Here is a 24457-nt window from a genome sequence, read left to right as displayed (position 1 = left end):
TAGCAATTTTATAGTGCTATTAGAGATTCTGTAGTTTTGGATAATATATAGTAATCTACGTTTGCAATGTAGCATGTGTTGAGAATTTGATTATTATCATTATTTACCATGTGCATTCATGGAAATAAATGCATGGGTGTTTTTTTATAGTACATTTCACATGTTTGTCTTTGTTATAGTTGTTATAATGACTCAAATTTGAAATGTCAATTGACTGTAGGATTTTTTTTTTGTTACTTTTTTGTGAGTTTAATAATTAATAGACCATTCTTGTCAGTAAGAATTAAATTACTGCTGACTTGCTAACTGGTGTGGTTCAGTAAAAAACGTCTTTGGTGTTGGAACATTGTAGTGTTAACCCCATTGAATATTTTACGGCTTGTTAATTGGAAGAATGTAGCTGACAAAAGTGTCTCTGTTCCTGCAGTCTGTAATATATTAATTTGGTTGGTCATTTTCATTATCTTCCCTTGTCATCCTTATTCATGGATTGCTGTGGAAGGGTATAAGCTAGCATTGTGCCTGGCAACTGTTACCTAGTGACAGCTTCAGCTGTAATAGCCATTGGCTGTGCTTTTGACTGGGACTGAAGGACCGAGTCACCTTCTTGATGGTGAGTTTTTCTGCATCAGCTATTGATGAAGAGGAGGGGCAGACTTAGGTGAAAACTGTAATATCACAAGGAAACATGTAAAGAATAGAAAGAGCACTCTTTCAGCAAACAGGATATAGCACCTATGCCTCATTTTGAGACAAAAGCTTGTGTATTACCAAATGCACTTTCTTATTGCTTCGGGAAGAGAATGCAATCAATATTAATTTTAGAGTAGTTTGGACTGCTTACGGAAGCATATCACAGTCAACATGTTATGGATGTCATTAAAAAAATAAGGATTTTCAGCACCGTGGTGATAAGGAACATGAGGCGTGAAACTTAGAAAAGGATGTCTTCTATTCCATTGCTGCAGCAGGAGCAGAGAAAATACTTGTTCTCTCTTTCATGAAAGGAATTCCACACCATGGACTATTAAGTAGCACAAGTGTGATTCCAGGACTTTAAAAAGGAAAAGGGAAAAAAAAGAGCCCTTCACCTGAGCTTTAATATAAAATTGAAGTGACTTTGGATTTTTATTTTTTTTTAAGACTGGACGATTTGCATTTCTTTGGATCTTGAATTAAAAATGCATTTGATTTGTGTAGAGATAGGTTAGAAAGTAAGACTGCTGCATGTATCGAATGCCTGCCTATTAGTGAGTATTGAAAGAACTTTTGTAACCCATGGATGTGTCATTATTGCAAATGTAATGAACAGGTTAATGTTTTGCCCCATCATACAAGCCTTTGGAAGCAGATGGTTATTTTAATTACTAAAGAAAATACATACACAGCATCTGAAAAAAAATGAATCCAGAAAATAAATGGAATAATACTGTACCATGACAGCTTTTCTTGTTAAATCAACATTTCATTAGCTTCTCAGAAAAATGTACATGAGAGTTAATGATAGCACTGTGTTGAGCATATGAAAATATATATATATATATATGGAGATTGCTATAGAGGTGAGAAGTGACTGGGACAGAGCTATGAACTTCACTTTAATGATCCTATGTTGTTGCATTTGTAGCCTAATTTCAGATTTCACTTTGTATTTCCTGCCATTAAATGCAAGACAATTTTGTGTTCTGTGAGAAGCTTGGATTATCTCGTTGACATTTTCACATTAAGGTCGGCAACGTGTTTCAAACTGAATTAGCTGTTGAAGCTCTAATACTATGCCAGTGTGTGCCTTTTCTTTATTATATTTTATCTTCTTAACTAAACAGAGAAGATCTAGCTCATCAAAGTGGTGACAGGAGTCTCCATATATCAGTTACTACTTTTAACTATATTTCTTAACACATCACCAAAGACTAATGAAGCTAGTTTGCATTCATGGGTTCGAACAATGTCCATACAAATGCAGAATTGATTAAGATGATACAAGGAACACTATGATCGATCTGGAAGCCAAAAGATACCATATACCAGAATAAACATTTTACTGGATTTCTTACATTGTTCTAAAATAATACTGTTATTTGGTTTAAAAAAATAATATATAGAGGATTTTTTTTAAAACCTGGCTTCCTTTTTTTAAGAATTCCTCTCTTCCCCGGGAAAATGTACTTCCAGAATTTTTAACTGCAACATTGTGTATTTCTTTTCTCCCCACCCTGCTATTTTTGTATTTCTGCCTTTCCAAAGTGTAGTTTGAATGATTGGCTTTGTTTAAAAGTGCCTTGTACTTTGCTGAGAAAGGAAAGAAGCTGGGATACAGGAAGAAGCTGGGATAGTGGCCTTTCTGCCTGCTTTCTTGATTTCAATGCTGACTGTTCAGAAGCAATGTTAATATTTACATGGAGAAACTGAAGCACAGGAAAAACAAAAATTAGCAGGTGAACAATGGATCGCTAGTAACTGGAATTCTGACTATATTGTCAAGTAATACAAACTATGAACCAGTTCACATGGACTGAATGGAAGCATCTGAATATGAATGATAGTAATGTGAATGTATCTGAGCATCTCTCCTGCCCTTTTGGATTTGGACATTATAACACCATTGACATTTGCATCCTTGAGACTATCGTTATTATCTTACTAACATTTTTAATTATTACCGGTAACTTAACAGTAATTTTTGTCATTCACTGTGCTCCTCTTTTGCATCATTATACCACCAGCTACTTTATTCAGACCATGGCATACGCTGATCTTTTTGTTGGGATTAGTTGCTTAATTCCTACTTTGTCGTTGCTTCACTATTCTGTGGGTGTTCATGAGTCCTTAACTTGTCAAATTTTTGTGTATGTCATTTCTGTATTGAAAAGTGTTTCTATGGCCTGCCTTGCTTTCATTAGTGTGGATCGTTACCTTGCAATCACAAAACCACTCTCCTATAACCAGTTGGTCACCCCCTGTCGATTGAGGATCTGCATTATTTTGATTTGGCTGTACTCGGGTGTTATCTTCCTGCCTTCCTATTTTGGTTGGGGAAAGCCAGGTTATCACGGAGACATTTTTGAATGGTGTGCAGCTTCTTGGCTCACCAGTGCCTATTTTACTGGATTTATTGTGTGCTTACTCTATGCTCCTGCTGCCTTTATAATCTGTTTTACATATTTCCACATATTTAAAATTTGCCGGCAGCACACCAAAGAGATAAATGACAGGAGAGCTCGGTTTCCTAGTCATGAAGTAGATACTGCTGCAGAAACTGGACACAGCCCAGATAGCCGCTATGCTATGGTTTTATTTCGTATAACCAGTGTGTTTTATGTGCTCTGGCTTCCCTACATTATATATTTCATGCTAGAGAGCACTAAGGTGCTGGAAAATCCAGCACTCTCTTTTGTAACAACCTGGCTTGCTATTAGCAATAGTTTTTGTAACTCTGTAATATATAGTCTGTCAAATAGTGTTTTTAGGTTGGGACTGTGGAGATTGTCAGAGACGATATGTTCAGCTTGTATATGTAAAAAAGACAGCATGCTTCAAGAGCCCGTTCCTAGAAAACGGGCTAACTCTTGTTCGATCTAAGGGAAAAAAATAGTCAGTCATATACAATCTGATATATAGACTTTGTAATGTTTGTATATTGCCAGCTTAAAATTTCAAGGAGTAATATTCATTGTAAACAAGAATTACGGTATATTTTGCAAGAGTAAGAAAACATTGCTGGAATGGTCATAAGTGGGGGACTATGTTGGAAATGGAAGCCAAGCTTCCAGCAGACCGAACCTAAACCCAGACTAGCTTTAATAACAAAATTGTCACTTATGAATATGTAGAAAACTGTGGTAGTAATATAAGTACTGTATGTTATGTTAAAATGCTTATTTGTGGAGGAATACTTTTTATTTTTTTTTCTAATGTAATATATAAAGATGAACTAATTTTATTTTGTTCTTTTGGAGTCTGTGACCGAATTGTTCGGACACATTTTTGCTGTTCAGTGCAGAGCATGCATTTAGCATGTATATGAAACTGTTTTAAAATGTACATTTTGTATTCTGTATCATGTGGTTTTCCTAAACTATTACTAAATCATTGTTTAACACCTGGAATAAATATTTTTTAAATTGACTGTAAAGACCTTTTTGTTTTTCTGAAAAAATCCTCTTCAGGTTCTAAAAGCATTAATGCCAAATGCAGGTCAAAGTACTTTGTTATGTAATAGTATGCAAATTCTGAAATTCAGGTAAAAGGAATTTGTATCTAATTTTCTGTAATTAATGTAAGGACATTAAAAATATTGGACAGGAACCAACTAAAATGTAGCAATGTGTTTTGATTTCTACAGAACAATTGAGAACACATAATCTCATTTAGTTTAATTAAAACCACTGTGATTTATATAGCTTAGTTTTATATAGGGTTTGCTCCAAAAATATCAGTAAATCATATTAAAAATCTTAGCTCAAGCTGTTATTGAGTTTTTACATTTTTAATGTCAACACTGTAATTTATTATTTCATGACAGTCCATACTGTGAAAATCTTTCTGTAACCTTTTGCAGTAAAGATATATTTAGAATAGAATAGAATAACAGAGTTGGAAGGAACCTTGGAGGTCTTCTAGTCCAACCCTCTGCTCAGGCAGGAAACCCTATACCATTTCAGACAAAGGGTAGCCCAAGCTCCTTAAAAACTTTCAGTGTTGGGGCATTCACAACTTTGGGAGGCAAGTTGCTCCACAGGAAATTTCTTCTTAGTTCTAGGTTGCTTCTCTCCTTGATTAGTTTCCATCCATTGCTTCTTGTCCTGCCCTCAGATGCTTTGGAAAACAGTTTGACTCCCTCTTCTTTGTGGCAACCCCTGAGCTATTGGAAAACTGCTATCATGTCACCCCTAGTCCTTCTTTTTATTAAACTAGACATACCCAATTCTAGCAACCATTCTTTATATGTTTTAGCCTCCAGTCCCCTAATGATCTTTGTTGCTCTTCTCTGCACTGTTTCTAGAGTCTCAACATCTTTTTTATGTCATGGTGACCAAAACTGGATGCAGTATTCCAAGTGTGGCTTAATCAAGGCATTATAAAGTGGTATTAATACTTCACGTGATCTTGATTCTATCCCTTTGTTAATGCAGCCAAGATTTGTGTTGGCTTTTTTTGGCAGCTGGAGCACACTGCTGGCTCATATTTAAGTGATTGTCCACTAGGACTCCGAGATTCCTCTTACAGCTACTACTATTTGAGCAAAGTACCACCCATACTGTACCTTACTTTTTTCACCATTGAATTTCATTTTGTTAGATAGCGCCCAGTGTTCAAGTCTGTCAAGATCCTGTATCTTAAGCCTATCTTCTGGAGTGTTGGGTGCTAGCTTGGTGTTATCTGCAAATTAGATGAGTTCTCCATCTATCCCCTCATCCAAATCATTGATGAAGATGTTGAACAGTAGTGGGCCTAAAACAGAGCTTTGGGGTACCCCACTGCATACTTCCCTCCATATAGATGCAGTTCCATTGAGGACTACAAGTTGAGTGCAGTTGGTCAGCTGGTTATGAATCCATCTGGTGGTAATGCTGTCTAACCCACATATTTCTATCTTATCAAGTAGTAGGTTGTGGTCTGCTTTTATCAACTGCCTTACTAAAGTCCAAGTAAATTATATCCACAGCATTCCTCTGGTCCATTAATTTTGTCACCTTGTCAAAGATTGCAATAAGATTTGTCTGGCATAATCTGTTTTTGTTTATGATTTTGTTTGTCTCTAGGTATTCACTGATTCGTTGCTTGATTATCTTTTCCAGAATCTTCCCAGGTATTGAGAGCAGGCTGATAGGTCTGTAGTTTTCTGGATCTATTTTGTGCTGAGTTGTGCTAATATTAAAAAAGAAAAGCATTTGATATATTTTCAAAATTGGTTTCTTAATTTATTCAAGTTTCAGAACTCAATATTTCTGAGAGATCTAGAGCAAAGTCTGATATGTACTGAATAAAGGTTTCCATTTTGGTATATATTCAATAATTTTACAGGTTATTTAGAATGAAAATGCATGAATGAATGAAATTAGTTGTCTGAAAGAAATTGGGAGAGAGAATTTGTTCCCACAGGAGACAACTTAAACTCTCAATATCTTTTTGACAATGGTTTTCTTATTGCCAAAGGAGATTCATAGAGTGGAAATAGTATTCATGGGTTTGAATTTATTCAAGATACTTGCTGTATTTAAACTTCAAGTCTAAAAAATGAGCAAGCGAAGTTTTACTTTAGCTTATTTTGTGATTTTTATTAGTTGGGAATTGTCTGGAGACTAATTAAGTTTTCACTAGGGTGAGATGGCTTCATTATTTCAAGTTTAGGTATGAAAATGAGATGCTTAGAATCTCCAGGTAGAATTATATAGAAACTCCCATCCCCACCCAGTACGTGAGATTAACTTGGAATATACTACAGTCAAATTATTAAAAGTGTTAATTTGTTATATTAGAACCTTAATGAAAAAGGAATATTTTTCTTAACATACAGTATCTTAGTATGTTCACATACAACCAAATGTTGGAAAGGAATTAGGTAAGAGTTTTAGAACTCTTGTCAGTCTGTGTGCACATCAGCAGGATAACTTCCCCAAAGAGAAGAAAGCAGCAATCAAATTTGGCACTCTCAGCGGGAGGAGGATCAGATTTGAGAATGGGCGAGTTCCAGCTGAAAGATGTGGGGAGAAAAACCCAGAAAAAAGAGAATCCCCTGGTTCGTTCAAGGCAGCAGTTTGAAATATGGCTGAGTGTCCCATTCTTAAGCCCTCTCCGGTCACATGACCAAAGTGGAGCTGCGGTTGAAAGATTGGAAAGAATCAGTTAAGACATTCCCTGTTGGGCAGGGGTGTCAAACTCAATTTCATTGAGGGCCGCATCGGCATTGCGGTTGCCCTCAGGGGGCCGGGTGGCTGTGGCCAGGGTGGGCGTGGCCTACTGGGTGGGCGTGGCTAGAGTGCGTATGGCCTACTGGGTGGGCATGGCCAGCTCTACATCGTTCGCATCGAGGGTGCCTATGGGGGCCTGGGCAGGAGTGGGACAGATCTGAGGGTCTCTGGCAGAAGGAGGGTCTCTGGGCCAGGGCCAAGGCAGTGGGGGCCATTCCCTCACTGTTTCCAGGATGGCTTCGCGGGCCACATGAAACCACTTCGCGGGCCGGATCCGGCCCCCGGGCCTTGTGTTTGACATGTCTGCGTTAAGACATTCCCTGTAGGGTTTCTCTTTAACACCATTTCTACACGATCCCCTTGTTGAGGCATTCATTCGAAAGAGGTTCTTGATCAAGTGTCTTCAGCTGTTTGTCCCATCATTGCTTTAATTTATGTTTACCGTTCAGTTTTGTTTCTCTTTACTCTTTCTAATCCAACAAAACGTTGGAAAGAAAAGCTCAGGACTTTGTCTTTCAGTTGGATGTATGTTTGAAAATTGAAAGCACAGAACTAAATTTGGTCTGGAAGAGGAAGCCTATAAATGGGATTGATCTAACTAGGCATTACAGAGAAAAATACTCCAGAGAAAAATCCACCAGTGCATCCCTGTGAAGAAAGTGTTTTGTTGCTTGCTATTTCACACAGCTGCAACATAAAGGGAGAGCAGAGACACATCATGCACCCTACCCCCTCCTCCCCCTCCCCTTATTCAACAGGTTAATTCTTTATCCGAAGGAAAATGCAGTAGTCATGCTTTCTATGGCTACAGATGGAAAAGAAAGAATCCTTGAAACCATGCTCTGCAGGCTTTGCTTATTTATGTATTAACTCTAGAAAATGATGGAAATTGTTAAACACTGGCAGGACAATTAGTAACAAATCGAATGACTTAATTCTTAATGTTATTTTATGACCATAGAGCTGCTCTATAAAAGAACATAACTACTATATATTGCAGATAAGCTTCATTTAAATAATTTATATTAACAAAATAGATTAAAATGTGATATGTTCTATAAAATTATCATTAAATGTCACCTTTTCTATAAGCTAGAACTTGTGTCATTTCAGTTCTGTTCAGAAAGATAAGCACAGATTGCTAGTATATTAAGACCTGAAAAATCTAGACAAGAAATTGTAATAAAAGATTCTAGTTGCCAGTTTCTATTATTGATGCCTTCAAAATGAGAGAGGAAATAGTAGCTAACAACCTCCATTGTGTATAGTACAGCATTTCTTCCAACTATCACTTGAGGCTATCAGAGAGAAAGAAATCAGCAGACCTTTATTGTGCTTCAGTTCCATTATCTACTAAATTACTACCTGCTGAACTTTTAGCTATTTTTTTCCTCTTTTCTTTTTCCTCAGAATTACTAATCTGTAAGCCCGTGGGCAGGAATTACCTTCTTTCTGATCTTTGCAAAGTAGCCTGGGAACTCTTTGGGTTGAAGACTTGGATAGGATAAAAATGCTTTTGCTGTTATAAATTCCCAATATATTATTTTTTTTAAAAAAATTAAATATTGTGGGCAAATATTACCACTATTCCACAGTTGTTGAGTGGTTTAAATTATAGTCACAAGAAAACAGGAGTGCAAGAAGGAAGTTTTATTAATTCCAGAAATGCTCTAAAATATTGAGGGTTAAATTTTTACCAATAAGCAACTTGTTCCTGCTTGAAAAATGATGTATCTTAAAAAAATGATGTATCTTGAAAAGAGTGTAAGGGGTTAAAAGGGTAAACTAATGGACATCTTTTTAGAAATTGTATTGTACTTCCAGTTAAATACAGTAGCTGTTATCCAGGGATGTCAAACTGCCGGCCCATGGGCCGGTTGCATCATGCAGAGGCCACGCCCACCCCAGCTCCAGCAATGTGAGAAAAGTCATGATACGTCGCGACACATCACGTGATACGGCGAGTTTGACACCCATGCTGTTATCTCTCTCTAATCCTTACCTTGCAACACCATCCTTAACTTTCTATCTCCTGCTATTTCTTGGCCTGTTAAGCACATGATATTAAGAAATGGACTAATGAGGGGTTTACTTAAGCTGTATTGAAGATTACTATTTTTTTTTTAGTTACATGAGTGGCTAATGAGATAAGATAACAAGGTTCATTAATCTTGAGACATTGTCAGTATGCAAATGTGGGAAGTATTTTAAGAGAGATTTGGTTAAAAATAAGGATAAGATGTCCTGTAGTAAAGAATTAGTTCATGTAAGCTGGAAATGTCAGTGATATCATGCAAATGTGTATAATAAACAATGAATTTTCTGTTTACAAAAGCAAAATGAGTCAAAGAATTTAAGGATGAAGAGAACACCTTTTAGGCAACAATTCTATATAAATTATCTGGGTGCCTGAATTAAATAGGATTGCTTCTGGGTTTTTAAAAATCATTTCTCTTTATAGGTAGAAGACATTATTCCATACAGTATTTGTATTCATTTTAAATCTAATTTAAATGAATTTTATTTTAAGCTATTTATTTAACATAAATTGCTAGTGCTATGTTTGAATATGTTTGGAAAGGATCTGTGATGCCCTATTAACCAGTTAGAATGTACTATTTTTAAAGAGATATTTGTTTGTAGTTCATTAACTTTTCCCTATTTGATATTCTTCAGATGTATTGCATTTTGGCTCTCAGTACCAGGAAATAATGTTGGCTAGGAGATTATAGGATTTAGAGAGCATCAGGTTTGAAAAGCTGGTGAAGATATTGTAATTGTGTAGTGAAATATGTATATTTAGATACCTACTTACATTTAAATGTGTAAGTATATTTTTGTATAGAAAATAGAAAAAAAATGTAGAACTTAACCTGCCTCCAGAAGTTGTGAATGCTCCAACACAGGAAGTTGTTAAGAAGAGACTGGACAACCATTTGTCTGAAATGGTATATAGGGCTTCCTGCCTGAGCAGGGAGTTGGACTAGCAGACCTACAAGATCCCTTCCAAGTCTATTGTTGTTGTTGTTGTTGTTTGTTGTTGTTGTTCATACAGATTCTGAGTTTAGGAGAATTTTATAGTAGCTGAAGATAGGACCAGTTCCAAGAGATAGGAATTAAGGAACATTGAGGGAGGGAAAAAAGTGCAAGTGAACAAAACAAAATATTACTATAGTATCTATTCATGAAAGCTGTTTTTAATTTATCTCATTTTGAAATGCAATTTTCCTAAAAATAGATTATTTTCCCACGTACTTTAACATGCATTGCTTTTTTTTTGCTGTAATCTCATTAGAGCAAAATAGGTTTTAGCTCTAAGGGGAAGAAGGATGAGTAATTAGGAGATTAGTTTAATTAAAGCAATTGAGTAGTGGTTAAATTTGTTCAGTTTGGGATTAATTAAGTCTCTTATTAGTGACAAGGTATTTGTTTCTATAAAATCCTGGGAAGTAATAATAGAATATCCTTTATTAATGGCACTATTTTTATAGAAGCCCTTACTATTTGAGGTTTTCCATTGGGTTTCATCATTTTAGCATCTTATTACTTTCTTCCACTTTCTTTTCAAAGTTTTGTTTGTTGTTCTTCCAGTACAGTTTAAATGGTTGGTATGAGAGATTGATAAGGGGACTGGGTGAGTAATGAAAGAATATAAACAACCAGAACATGAGAAGGAGTCTGTTGTTAGTTTATCTTGAAAATGGCAACTGATTACAGGTAGCAAGAAATCTTAGAAGAAGTGATTCAAAATATTTTGCTTTGGTGAGTTCACTAATAAGTGAGGGTTGTAAATGCCTCTTGCAGCTTCAATGATTTAGTATTTACCCCTAATTCTAACATTAAAGTTTGCGTAATTCTTCCTTACATGTTTGGGCCTTGAAAGCTGAACATTTTTATTGTGATTTCAGAAGTAGAAAAGAATTGAAAATAAACAACAATAATTAAATGCTACAATAATTCTATAGACCAGTATTTCTCAACCTGTCTTAACATGGGTGGATATCAAATCTGAGAGTTCTCCAGCCACTACACAAAAAGTTGAGTGCCCAAAATTAAGTTTAAATAATAATAATAATAATGCCATACAACATCCACATCTGCCTATTCCAGGTTCTTGGGAAGGATTCAATAGGTGAATAAAAATGCCAGATTCAGTCTGAACATATGGGTAATAATGCAACGAACCATGATATTAACAGTGAAGAAGAAAAAGGGCATTTGAAGAATAATTGAAGGACAGTGAAGAAAGGTTTACTGAATACTGCAGAGACCAACTGCGCTTCAAAAAAAGAGCAAATGGAACAAAAAAGAAACATGGAAAGACACAATATTAGATGGCCAGTACATTAAAAAATAGCAGACAAAGCAGATAATAATAAGACCTGGCAATGTCTAAGAACTAGAAAGTTGAAAAAAGAGACCAAAGGACTAATTCTAGCTGCATTAGACCAAGCCCATAAAGGAGAATACTGTGTTTTCCCCAAAATAAGACCGGGTCTTATATTGTTTTTTTGGACCAAAAGATCCATTAGGGCTTATTTTCAGGAGATGTCTGTTTGTGGCCGCCCACCCACTCCATCCCACCGTCTGGTTGCTTATGATCACAACTGGGCAGGAGACAGCGTGTCACACTGGTGCTGCTGCCATGAGGTGAGACAAGGCAGGTGGGGCGGTGGAGCTGCCCCATGCGCCCCGTACCCATAGTCAGGCCACTCTCCGCGCGGTGACACCCCCCCATGGCTGTATGGATAGAGCTGCAAAGGTGACTGGTAACTGAAACCGCTAGCCCAGGGACGATGCTAACCACCAGCCTCCAGAGCTGCTGCCATTGAAACCATAAAATACAGGTGGTGAATGGGCAACAGGCAGTGCGACGTACCACCCCAGGACCCAAGCGGCAGACGGAGGAGGAGGTGGCAGCTGTTGGGTCCTGCCAGTTTACTGTTAGCTGCCATGGTTCCGATCGACAGAGACAAATAAAGCAAAACTCTGAGGCTTGCAAATTCCTCAAAGAACATGTTTGTTGATACAGAGTATCGGCACTTCAAAAGTGAAACCAAGTCTGAAGAGATGCATAACAGTTCCCCAATACAAAGTTAAGAAATACCACCCCTAAAGCTATGCAAGCAACTACGTCTCTCCATTCAGCTTGTTGGCGGGCTTTTCTAGAAATGCCCAGCCCGCAGCCTCGGGAGCAGCTGGTTCCCATGAGAGAAAGTTGAAGAGAGTCTGTTTTGTCTAGTGCAACACCTGGCAAACCCCACTCCCTCCTTGCTATGTGACAGCTAGGAATGAGAAGAAAAAAGATGGCTGCAGCCATGCTCATTCTAAAGTTGACAGTAGCTTCTTTGGCAGTTTCTTGCTTGGGGTATTGTTTACTTGACTATTGGTCTGATGTTAATCTTGGAGTTAATCTATGCTGATCTGTGTGTGATTGCTGGTGGAGATGTCTTGTGTCTTTTTGTTATCAAAAAGTCCCTAACCATTCAACTCAATACAGCACAACCAACACAAACCCTAAAAAGAATTATACCGCCATACATCACGAATATCTAAGAAATCACAAGCACATGGAATCAACACACAAGCCAACTAAAGCCCTTCAAAACATCCTAAGCAAAGCAAAAAGACCCAGAAACCCAAGAAGAAAAAACAGGACTCATCTACAACATACAGTGTAATGACTGCAACAACCATATGTAGGACAAACAGGCAGAAGTCTGGCAGAACACATCCATGAACATCAACTAGCAGTTAGAAGTTAATTTCACAACATATAGCCAGACTTAACCACAGTTTCATTTGGGAAAATGTGACCATCCTAGACTAAGTCAAGTCCAAAAATGCCAGGGAATTCCTAGAAGCCTGACACTCTGACAAATTAGCCAACAATAGACACATAGACATTAACAACAACACCCTAGATCACGGGTGTCAAACTTGCCACGTCACGTGACGTATCGCGACTCTTTTTGCATTGCCGGCAATGGGGTGGGGCACGGCTTCGGTATTATTATTATTATTATTATTATTTAAACTTATATACCGCCCTTCTCCCGTAGGACCCAGGGCGGTTCACAAGGCAATTAAGACAATATAACAATACAAAAGTTAATAACAAATTAAAATAAATTAAATTATCCTTGATTGAATCTAAAACCTTTAACTCTAATTAAAAACCCCAATTACAATAGGTTAAAAATTAAAAGTTCTCAGTCCTGGCCGGAAAGCTCAAAGAGCCAGGTCTTCAGGTCGCGGCGGAACGAACGAAAATCTGGGGCAGTCCTGAGCTCTACGGGTAGCTGGTTCCAAAGGGCAGGCGCGCCCACAGAGAAGGCCCTCCCCCTGGGTGTCGCCCTCCGGCAATCCCCCTGGGTGTCGCCCTCCGGTATGATGAAAGCAGCCCGCGGGCCGGCAGTTTGACACCCCTGCCCTAGACTTAAGAATTGTCAATAAGAAAGACAAAAAATTCTGGATAGTGAACTGGCAATACCTGGAGATAGCAGACTAGAAAAGAAAGAACTAGAGAAGATAACAAAATACCAACAAACAGAAATAGAACGACTGTGGCAAAAGAAAGCAAAGGTACTCTCAGTAGTATGAGCTTTGGATGCAATTCCAAAACAACTAGAGCCCCACTTGAACTCCATCGGCATTGACAAAATTACCATTAATCATTTGCAAAAGACAGTTTTACTCAGAGCAGCTTACATCTTGTGACGATACCTTTAATACCATCAAACATCAACGTACACCTGGGAAGGATTCATGCCAAATCCAGTCTGAACATTTGACTGACTGTGTGACAAATCCATAAGAATAATAATATTTACTTACCATTACATCTCAGGCTTGCAGCTTGTGAGGAGCCTTGCGTACGTTTGCTACCACATCTTAACTGCAGCTGCAAAGATCACTTGGTGCTCCTTTGGCAAGGATTGAGCAGGACTTATAGGAGCTCCCACCAAGTGACCCTCTGTGCTGCAGGTAAGGCAAAGCTTGTGCCCTTTATTCTTTCCAGTTGTAATTGTAGCCCACCTGCCCTAGAGCCTTCCTGTCCGCAAAGGAACACCTAGTTCCAAAATCGGTTTAATTCATTTCCCTTCTTCAAAAAAAAAAAAAAGTTTAAATACCTGTTGAGTTGCTGGTTGCATAAGATGTTAAGAGCATATTCCTCAAGTTAATGAGATGCCCCAAAATGAACCATTGCTTTAGTCCAGACATGTCAAACACAAGGCCCGGGGGCCAGATCCGGCCCGCGAAGTGGTTTCATGTGGCCCGCGAAACCATCCTGGAAACAGTGAGGGAACGGCCCCCACTACCTTGCCCCTGGCCCAGAGACCCTCCTTCTGCCAGAGACCCTCAGATCTGTCCCACTCCTGCCCAGGCCCCCATAGGCACCCTTGATGCGAACGATGTAGAGCTGGCCACGCCCACCCAGTAGGCCATACGCACTCTAGCCATGCCCACCCAATAGGCCACGCCCACCCTGGCCATACCCACCCGCCCCCCTGAGGGCAACCGCAATGCTGATGCGGCCCTCAGTGAAATTGAGTTTGACACCCCTACTTTAGTCTAATAGCCTTGGAATTCTCTCTCTGATGACAGGATGTACTGTATTCCAATAATGAATTGTTTTTCCATGAAGGCATCTTAAAGAATTTATACTAATCATTAATATTTATTATGGTCCATGGCTTGAAGAACAGGACAAATGTATCATATTTTATAATATAGAAAGTATATTTTAAAGAAAAAAGTGAAATAAAAATAATTACATATGACTGGTGATAATAAAAATAAATGTGGGCTTGTATATTTATGATAGTGCCTAGTGATCTTTGGTTTTTCTTAATAAAGTGCGATATATGCACTAGAGTAAGTTCAGTTTTGATTCTGAATATCATATTTACACAGCCTATTTGTACAGAAATTTCTATGAACAATCCCTGCATTTTATCTTATAATACACTTTATGTAATAAGTAAACAATTATAATGAAGTAGAAATCTGCAGAGATTTGCAATATGTTTGGTTGGTAGCGCCTTATCTGTTCATTATCAGCAATATGTTCATTCATATGCCTCACACGCTGATAATGTATGCACACGATAGTAAAACTCTTCCCTATTGTATTGTGAGCTTCCAGCCCTTTCTGCTTAGTCATTCTGTCACACTTGCCTCGACTTGAACCCTACGCAAGAACAACCTATGACTCCATTTTATGAGAAAGATAGTCTTTACTAAAGGTCAAGTGTAGTATAGTAAGGCAAAGGCAAATTTGTGCGCCAAATTCCCAAGCATGATTCCTGCTTCCCAGGACTTTTTCCTCCCCATTAGCCCTGATTGTTCAATCATATTCAAATTAGATGTTGGAATGGTCATCCTTGGTATGCAGCTACATTCCTTCACGGGCGGTTGTCCTTGAATTTGAGTTTCCAGCTGGTACAGTGAACTGTGGGACATTCCCTCCCCCCCCCCCCCGGTTTGGCTTCCTCCCTCCCCCCCCTCCATAGCTTATGGCACATTGGCACCGAAGCAAAGGTGTAAGGCGAGTCTGGTGTGGCAGTTCTGACACATTCTTTGTCCTGACAACATAATACCGTAGTCCCCATAGCCCCAGTAATACAGTAGTGACAATTTGTTGGAGGCTGCAGCAAAAGTGGAATTGAGACAAAAAGAGATCATAGCAAAAAGGAAAGGGGGATATTGAGAAATACAGGGTTTATTTTTCTTAGCATATAGTCTATTTGATCAACATGTAAATAGGAAGGGGGAGAAAGTATGGTGATAGTGATGGCAATTCCAGTGGCATATTTATACCCCTTAATATGCAGAGGGCTTGAATGCTTGTAGTAGAATAAGCAAGCAGATAGTAAGACTACTGGTAAAAGAAACAAAATAGAGCAACAACCTAAATAAGCAACTGCACAATAATATTGCCAGTATGTTTAACTATTCTGGATCTGGTGAGTTTGTAAGTGCTTGCGAGGAGTTTCTCAGTGTAGAAACTTTACTGATTCCTCTTTCCTCTTATGACTAAAAATCTCCCTCTACTCCCCACTTTATTCCATGAGGGTCTTCCTTTGGATGCAGTTGCAGATAAGAGCAGAAGAAATCCTACTATTGCTCCAGTATTTGGTTGCTTATAGGGTAAAACATTTTACTGACCTTCAGAAGATGATGATCCTGACTACTCAGACCTTCTACTATAGACCTTAACATTAGATTGATTGTTTTAAAATATGTAGAGTTATATAAGTAGGGTTGAGCACCATCTATTTTGAGAAAAGGTAATTACAGCATTTTTGCAGAAAAGGGTTATTTAAAAATAGCAGGTCAGTGTAAGAGAAAGATAATTAAAGCATGAATAATAGTGATTTATATTCTGCTGTCTACAGCTCTTTAGTTCCTATAATGCAGTGATGGTGAACCTTTTAGAGACCGAGTACCCAAACTGCAACCCCAAACCCACTAATTTATCGCAAAGTGCCAGGGCCACATCAGCATTCTGGTGCTCTCGGGGAAAAGGGGGTGTGTGGCCCACTGGGTGGGCATAGTTGCAGACTGGGTGGGCATGGGCGGGGTGGGCGGGCCGGGACCATGGCAGTGGAGACCAGTCGCTCTCCATCTTCGGAACATCCCCAGGAGGCCAACGCCGCTTGCTTGCTCACTTCCTGCCCCATTGCTTCCAAACGCCACATGCTCGCTATTCTGGCAAACTCTGCTGGGGCAATGGCGTGTGTGCCCACACAGAGGGCTCTGAGTGCCGCCTCTGGCACACTTGCCATAGGTTCATCATCACTGCTATAATGGATTGTGCATGTCTCAAAAAGTGTATTGTTGCACAAGTGCAAGGAATCAAATATTACACTCATTCCTGATTGTACCACATGAATGTGAATGCTTTGGCCTTTTCTTGCTTCTAATTGGCCCATAGACTGATATTCAGGAGCAATTACCATGCTGTACATAGTTTTCAGGAGAATATTAAAGGACAGAAAGAGAGACTCTTACATTCTTACACTCTTCTCCTGCCTTGAGCTCATATTACCCAATGGGTTTTCTTTTCAGAGATTGTGCATACAAGGAATTTCACATGTAAATTAAATGATTTGCTGCTATATAGACACAAGGATCTCATTTCAAGACATAGAGAAATGACTTTGGTTAATGATAGCAATGAAGCCAAACATTATTGTATGAAAAGGTGTATGGGCTAGAATTGCAGAACTGAAAAATTCAAATAGATACTAGGCTACAATGAGTGGTAGATACAAAGACCAAACTATGGTGTTTCTAACTGCTGTAAGCTGCTTAGAGTCATGAATTTAAGATAGGTTGCCATATAAATTAAAGTTATAAATAAAAGTAAATTAAAAAGAAGAAAGGAATGATATTCTACACAATGAAAAATTATTTTTTCTCTTTGACTGCAGTCCCATGATTACAGTATTCTGAATCTTTTAGCAGTCATGCTAAGAGTTATCCATGACTTCCTTACAGATCAAGTCATTGAAAGAGTTCTAAAATAAGAGATTGCACATTTTTCTGGGCCAAGAACCTGGAAGTTGCAGAAGGCTATTTAGACTGGATTAATTTTTTGCATTAGAACTTCCTGAAATATTGCTCCTGCCTGCCTGCCTCTCTTTCTCCCCTTTTTACAGTAACAACTATGCACCGCCCAGAGTCACTTCTGTGAGATGGGCAGTTACATAAATTTAGATAAACAATAAACAAACCAACCAATTAAAAACATGTTCTAACAGTGGCATCAGAGAGACCCGTGCTTTTCTTTGGGTCTGTAGTCATCATGCCTATAAGAATGACAAATCAAACCAAAGTACCCAGTTGTGTTCTTCTCTCTACAGGTTTTACAAGAGCAAAAGGAGGTAAAAAAAATCTCATAAGGACCACGACTTCCTCATGCTTCTTTGCTAGTTGATGCATGTTCTCAACTCAGTTTTTGAGCAAGAGCCATGGTTACCAATGTAACAGCAGTCGGAAACATTTGAGCTTTTTGCTAATTCTCAGTTTTTACTCACCAATGTCTTCTAGATTGGATCCAAACAATTTGGGAGATTTTTTTTTAAGCTCTCCCAGCGGAACCAAAGATAAACAAAAGCTATTACCCACTTCAAAGGATGGAAAAAGTCTGTCTAAATAGTTGCCAAAGAAATTGAAAAGCTACGAATCTAAATCGTACTCTTTAGACAGGTCTAATAAATCCAGGTCCCTGTAGAGCAGAAGTTCTAAACCAGGGAAAAAAAACCAATTCTTTATACTGAGTGGGGGGGAATGAATAAGACCCTTCAGCAGAAGAAATGGGAGGCAAAAAAGGGATTATGTGTGGAGCAAGGGATTGGGGATTGGTTGACATATAATAATGGTAGAGAAGAGGAGGTGGAAAACAGCAAGTGGGTCATAAATACTTAGGGAAGGGGAAAGCAGACACAGGCATCAAGCATATAGAGAATATTGGAAAGATGTAGTAAAAAGTAGCAGTATGCTATGGAAGAGAAAGATAGAGATGGAGATGGGGAAAACTGGGGAGCATAAAAGACCGGTGAGAACATCAGCATAACAGACACCCTGTCAATCCCATTTTTGTACTTGCATCTTTCAGTTAAAGGGACAGCCTCCCCCACACTGATTCATGCTATGTCAGAAGAACAGCTCTGCTATGATTAGCTATTGTATTATGTACTTCACTGAAGCATAGCATAGAATAACCTTTGGTTGATGGATGCCGCAAGCTGTCATGCAGAATTGTGCATTGTCAGTGTTAAAAAGATCTTCAGGAACAGGTTTCCGCTTGCATTGGCAGAGTATATACTAAAATTGAAACGATACAGGGAAGATTAGCATAGTCCCTTTGCAAGGAAGGCATTCAAATTTCTGAAGTGTCATTCATTCATTCATTCATTCATTTGGGATGACTTTGAACAGCCTTCAAGATTCAGATGTCTCATAATACTATTCTTTCAGCTCTTAAGCCTTTCCTTTTTTAAAATTGTAATTTTATTAAAAATTACACTTATGAGAGAAAATAAAAATTTAAAAAGAAAAGTTTAAAAAGGAAATGGAAGGTGCAGAAAAAAGTGGGAAAAATAATATAGTAAATAAAAAGAAAATAAATCTATAAAGAAATTAGTTTTCCCTTCTTCACAAGAATAAAGAATTTGTATCATGTTTTCTTAATATAGAACAAATGATCTCTTCTTCCCATATCTCATCTCTTATCTATAAACAAATCCTTAAAAACTCCTCATTTAATTCCTGAACAGCAAAAGACCATTGAGCAGAGATAACAACAACAACAACAACAACAACAACAACAACAACAACAACAATAATAATAATAATAATAATAATGTTGGAAGGGACCTTGGAGGTCATCTAGTCCAAACCCCTGCTCAGGCAGGAAACCCTATACCATTTCAGACAAATGGTTGTCCAGTCTCTTCTTAAAAACTTCCAGTGTTGGAGCATTCACCACTTCTGGAGGCAGGTTGTTCCACTGGTTAATTGTTCTAACTGTCAGGAAGTTTCTCCTTAGTTCTAGGTTGCTTCTCTCCTTGACTAGTTTCCATCCGTTACGTCTTGTCCTGCTTTCAGGTGCTTTGGAGAATAGCTTGACTACTCCCTCTTCTTTGTGGCAGCCCCTGAGATATTGGAACACTGCTATCATGTCACCCCTCACCTTTCTCTTTGTTAAACTACACATACCCAATTCTAGCAACCGTTCCCTATATGTTTTAGCCTCCAGTCCCCCAATCATCTTTGTTGCTCTTCTCTGTACCCTTTCTAGAGTCTCGACATCTTTTTTACATCGTGGTGACCAAAACTGGCTGCCGTATTCCAGGTGTGGCCTTACCAAGGCATTGTAAAGTGGTATTAGTACTTCACGTGATCTTGATTCTATCCCTCTGTTAATGCAGCCTAGCACTGTGTTGGCTTTTTTGGCAGCTGCAGCACACTGCTGGCTCATATTTAAGTGATTGTCTACTAGGACTACGAGATCTCTCTCACAGTTACTACTATTGAGCAAGGTACCACCTATACTATACCTGTGCATTTCATTCTTCCTGCCTAAATGTAGCACCTTGCTTTTTTCACCATTGAATTTCATTTTGTTAGATAGCGCCCAGTGTTCAAGTATGTCCAGATTCTCCTGTACTCATCTGGAGTATTGGCTATTCCTGCCAGCTTGGTGTCATCTGCAAATTTGATGAGTTCCCCATCTATCCCCTCATCCAAATTGTTGATGAAGATGTTGAAGAGCACTGGGCCCAGAACAGAGCCCTGGGGCACCCCACTACACACTTCCTTCCATGTAGATGCAGTGCCATTGAGGACCACACACTGAGTATGGCCTGTCAGCCAGCTACGAATCCATCTGGTGGTGATGCTTTCTAACCCACATTTTTCTATTTTATCAAGTAGTAGGTTGTGATCTACTTTATCAAATGCCTTACTGAAGTCCAAGTAAATTATATCTATAGCATTCCTCTGGTCCACTAATTTTGTCACTTGGTCAAAGAACGAAATAAGATTTGTCTGGCATGATTTGTTTTTGACAAACCCATGTTGACTTTTAGTGATGACTTTGTTTGCGTCAAGGTGTTCGCTGATTTGTTGTTTGATTATCTTTTCCAGAACCTTCCCAGGTATTGAGGTCAGGCTGATAGGTCTGTAGTTTCCTGGATCTATTTTTTCCCCTTTTTTGAAGATGGGAACTACATCAGCTCTCTTCCAGTCCTCTGGTAGTTCCCCAGTGCTCCAGGATCTTTGAAAGATATAGTTCAGTGGTTCTGAGATCATGTCTGCCAGTTCCTTGAGAACTTTGGGGTGTAATCCATCTGGTCCTGAACTCGTCTAGGCTGGACAGGTGCTCACTTACCATTTTCTTGCTTATCTTAACTTGCGTTTCTATTCTGTTTTTTATGGCACTGGTTTTGGTAAGTTGGACTGTTTTTTCCCTTGACGTTGAGCTTGTCGATCAGATGGTCGGCAGTTTGGCGGGTCGAATCCCAAGTGCCTTGTAACAGAGTGAGCACCTGTTACTCGTCCCAGCTTCTGCCAACCTAGCAGTTTGAAAGCATGTAAAAATGCAAGTAGAAAAATAGGGACCACTACGGTGAGTAGGTAACGGCGTTCCGTGCACCTTTGCCGTCTAGTTATGCCAGCCACATGACCACGGAGACGTCCTCGGACAAGCACTGGCTCTTCGGCTTTGAAACAGAGATGAGCACCGGCCCATAGAATTGGAAACGACTAGCACGCATCTGTGGGGGAACCTTTACCTTTAAAGACAGATGGAAAAAACGAGTTAAATAGTTCTGCTTTCTCCCTGTTGCTTGTCACCTTCTTGCCACTTTCCCCCACTAATGGACCAATCATTTCCTTAACTTTTTTTCTTGTTTTTTATATGTTGAAAGAAGCTTTTTTTGTTATTTTTGACTTTGGTCGCAAGCCTTAGTTCATTTTGAGCCTTAGCTTCCCTCACTTAATCTTTGCAGGCACGGGCTATTTGCTGATATTCTGCCTTACTTATGTGCCCCTCTTTCCACTTCTTATACTTGTCCTTTTTACCTTTCAATTTATCAGAGAGTTCTTTATGCAGCCATGCTGGTTTCTTTTCAGAGCTGTTATTTTTCTTCTTTGTTGGTATATATAAGAACATATGTATTTTAAACTTGATCAGATTAAACTTTATATTCCTTCCCGTTTATTTTAACTGTTTTGATCTTTGGTCCCTTAAAACTTGATTTATTTTCATATTTTCATTATCCCTTCTCACAGAATTCTTCAAAGCTTTAGCCAGCCTCTTTTGTAAATTCAGTGTAGAAAAACTACTCAGGTTACTCTCTTTACTGTATTTGTACTGTGTTATCGCTTTTGGTTAACACATCAGCTGATATATATGTCCAGTGTCGCATCTTTTTCCATATCACTCTATCATTTTAAAATCTATTTTCAGATGGATTTAAGTCTTTTTCTTGGCCAATAATACATGTTCATCTTTTATAACATATTTTATCATTTGTTGTATTTTAAGAGACGGTTATTATTTATCTACTGATTATCTATATCCTTCAATATGTCTAATGTTAAAGCCTAGGCATGATTCCTCAAAAATATATCCTGATATGTTTAACAAAGTAATTGCATTAGAGAATTGAAATCACAAAGCAGAGATTGAAATAATGTCTCCATAAATGCCACAAGTCGTCTGATAAAATGGCAGAATATATCTCTAACAATGCAAACCCAGAGGAGGTAAAATAAAATGCCATCTCAGAAGACCACTGCAAACAGCACGATATAATTTGAATAGAGTAGAGTAAAGTAGAGTAGAACAGAACAGAACAGAACAGAATAGAATCAGAGCTGGGAGGGACCTTGAAGGTCTTCTAGTTCAGCCCCCTGCTCAAGCAGGAGGACCTACACCATCTCAGACAAGTAACTGTCTAGCCTCTTCTTAAAAATCTCCAGTGATGGAGTGCCCATGATTTCTTGGGGTAAGCTGTTCCACTGGTAGATTGTCCTCACTGTCAGGAAGTTTCTCCTTGGTTCCAGGTTGCTTCTCTCCGATCAGTTTCCAAATTACTCCATTCTGTATTAAGAATGTTAAATGATCTTCTCCTTTAATTGTAATCATTAGTTTCTTCTTGTTCCCTCTAGGTACCATGTTCTCATGCTTTTTGAAAGGATTTCAGAACAACAGCTTTCCCCATTGGAAGAATTCTTATAATTAATTTCAAAACGTTATTTCAAATCTATTTAGATCTTTAATCCAAAGTCAACTTTCCAAAATCAAACTTCTAATCAACCCTTTTCTTTAGCCTTTTAATCCTTTTTTGGATATACAAACAATTGAAAATGTTCCTCCAAATTATATTATGAATGAATTGGTATAACCTAATTTGTTATAAACATAATAATGGATATAACATAATGGATATAACATATTATAACATATAACATAATGGATATAGCATAATAATAGATATAATATAATGGATATAACATAACAGGAAAGTTAAGGCTCAGAATGAAATAAGACTTGTAACAAATGTCAAATTTTTTAAAAAAGCTTCTTTCAACATGTAAAATGCAAGAAAAAGTCAAGGAAACAATCTATCCATGAATGGGAGAAGATGGCAAGGAAGTGATGGGCAGCTGGGAAAAAGCAGAGCTGCTTAATTCATTCTTTTTAATCTGTCTTCATGCAAAAAGAAAAGGCCTGGCCTACCAAAAAGAGAACTGTAAAACATAGACTAGGAATAGGAATAGAAATTAAAATGGGCAAAAATATGGTAAGAGAACACTTGTCCACCCTAGACAGGTTCAGATCACCAGGATCAGATGGATTACATCCCAGAGTTCTGAAGGAGCTGGCAGATGTTATCTTGGAACCACTGAACCAATCTTTCATATCTTTCAAAGATCCTAGAGCACTGGGGAACTACCAGAGGACTGGAAAAGAGCTGATGTGGTTCCTATCTTCAAAAAAAAAGGGGGGGGAAGTGATCCAGGAAACAACAGACCAATCAGCCTGACATCAATACCTGGGAAGATCCTGGAAAAGATAATCAAGCAGTAGATCTGTGAACACCTAGAAGCAAGCAAACTTACAACCAGAAGCCAACATGAGTTTGTCAAAAACAGATCATGCCAAACAAATCTTATTTTATTCTTTGACAAAGTGACTAAATTAGTGGACCAGCAAAATACTGTGGACGTAGTATATTTGGATTTCAGTAAGGCATTGACAAAGTGAACCACAACCTACTCCTTGGTAAATTAGAAAAATGTGGGACAGACAGCATCACCAAGTGGATTCGTAACTGGCTAACAAATGACACTCAACGTATGGTCCTTATTGGAACTACATCTAAATGGAGGGAGGTAAGCCCTGGGGTTTCCCAAGGTTCTGTTTTAGGCCCAGTACTCCTCAATATCTTTATAAATGATTTAGATGAGGGAATAGAATGGGAACTCATTAAATCTGCAGACAACACCAAGTTGGCAGGAAACAGCCAACACCCCAGATGATAGGCTCAAGATCCTTCTGGATCTTGACAGACTTGAACACTTGGCCATTATCTAACAAATGAAATTCAATGTAGAGAAAAATAAAATTTTACACTTAGGCAAAAAATGTACAGGTTTAGAATAGGTGGAACCTGGCTCAGTAGCAGTAACTGTGAGAGGATTTTGGAGTCCTAGTGGACAATTACTTAAGTATGAGCCAGTAGTGTACTGCAACGACCAAAAAAAGCCAATGCAATCCTAGGGTACATTAACAGAGGGATAGAATCAAGATCATGTGAAGTATTGGTACCATTTTATAATGCCTTGGTAAGACCATACTTGGAATACTGCATCTAGTTTTGGTTGCCACAATATAAAAAAAGATGTTGAGACTCTAGAACAGGGGTTTCAAACTGCTGGCCTGCGGGCTGGTTGCATCATGAGGAAGCCACGCCCACCCCAGCTCCAGCAATGCGAAAAAATGTGATACGTCATGACACGTC

The 24457-nt window shown here is 38.5% G+C and overlaps 2 protein-coding genes across 4 annotated transcripts in view; both read left to right on the top strand.

The window, feature by feature from the left end:
- Window positions 1–24457, top strand: part of RABGAP1L (RAB GTPase activating protein 1 like) — a gene marked incomplete at its 5' end in the record, with an annotated part of 182714 nt that overhangs the window by 55125 nt on the left and 103132 nt on the right. The window lies entirely within an intron of this gene.
- On the top strand, window positions 2497–4129 carry GPR52 (G protein-coupled receptor 52; the record flags this gene model as incomplete). Its single annotated transcript, XM_083360600.1, has 1 exon — window positions 2497–4129. One exon carries the CDS (start codon window positions 2497–2499, stop codon window positions 3580–3582), a length of 1086 nt encoding a protein of 361 aa, XP_083216726.1. The 3' UTR covers window positions 3583–4129.

The sequence above is a fragment of the Vipera ursinii genome, assembly GCF_947247035.1.
Source record: "Vipera ursinii genome assembly, chromosome: 3".
Classification (NCBI taxonomy): Eukaryota; Metazoa; Chordata; class Lepidosauria; order Squamata; family Viperidae; genus Vipera; species Vipera ursinii.
Note: the sequence above shows the minus strand (reverse complement) of the source record. Positions and strands in the feature narration are given on the sequence as shown.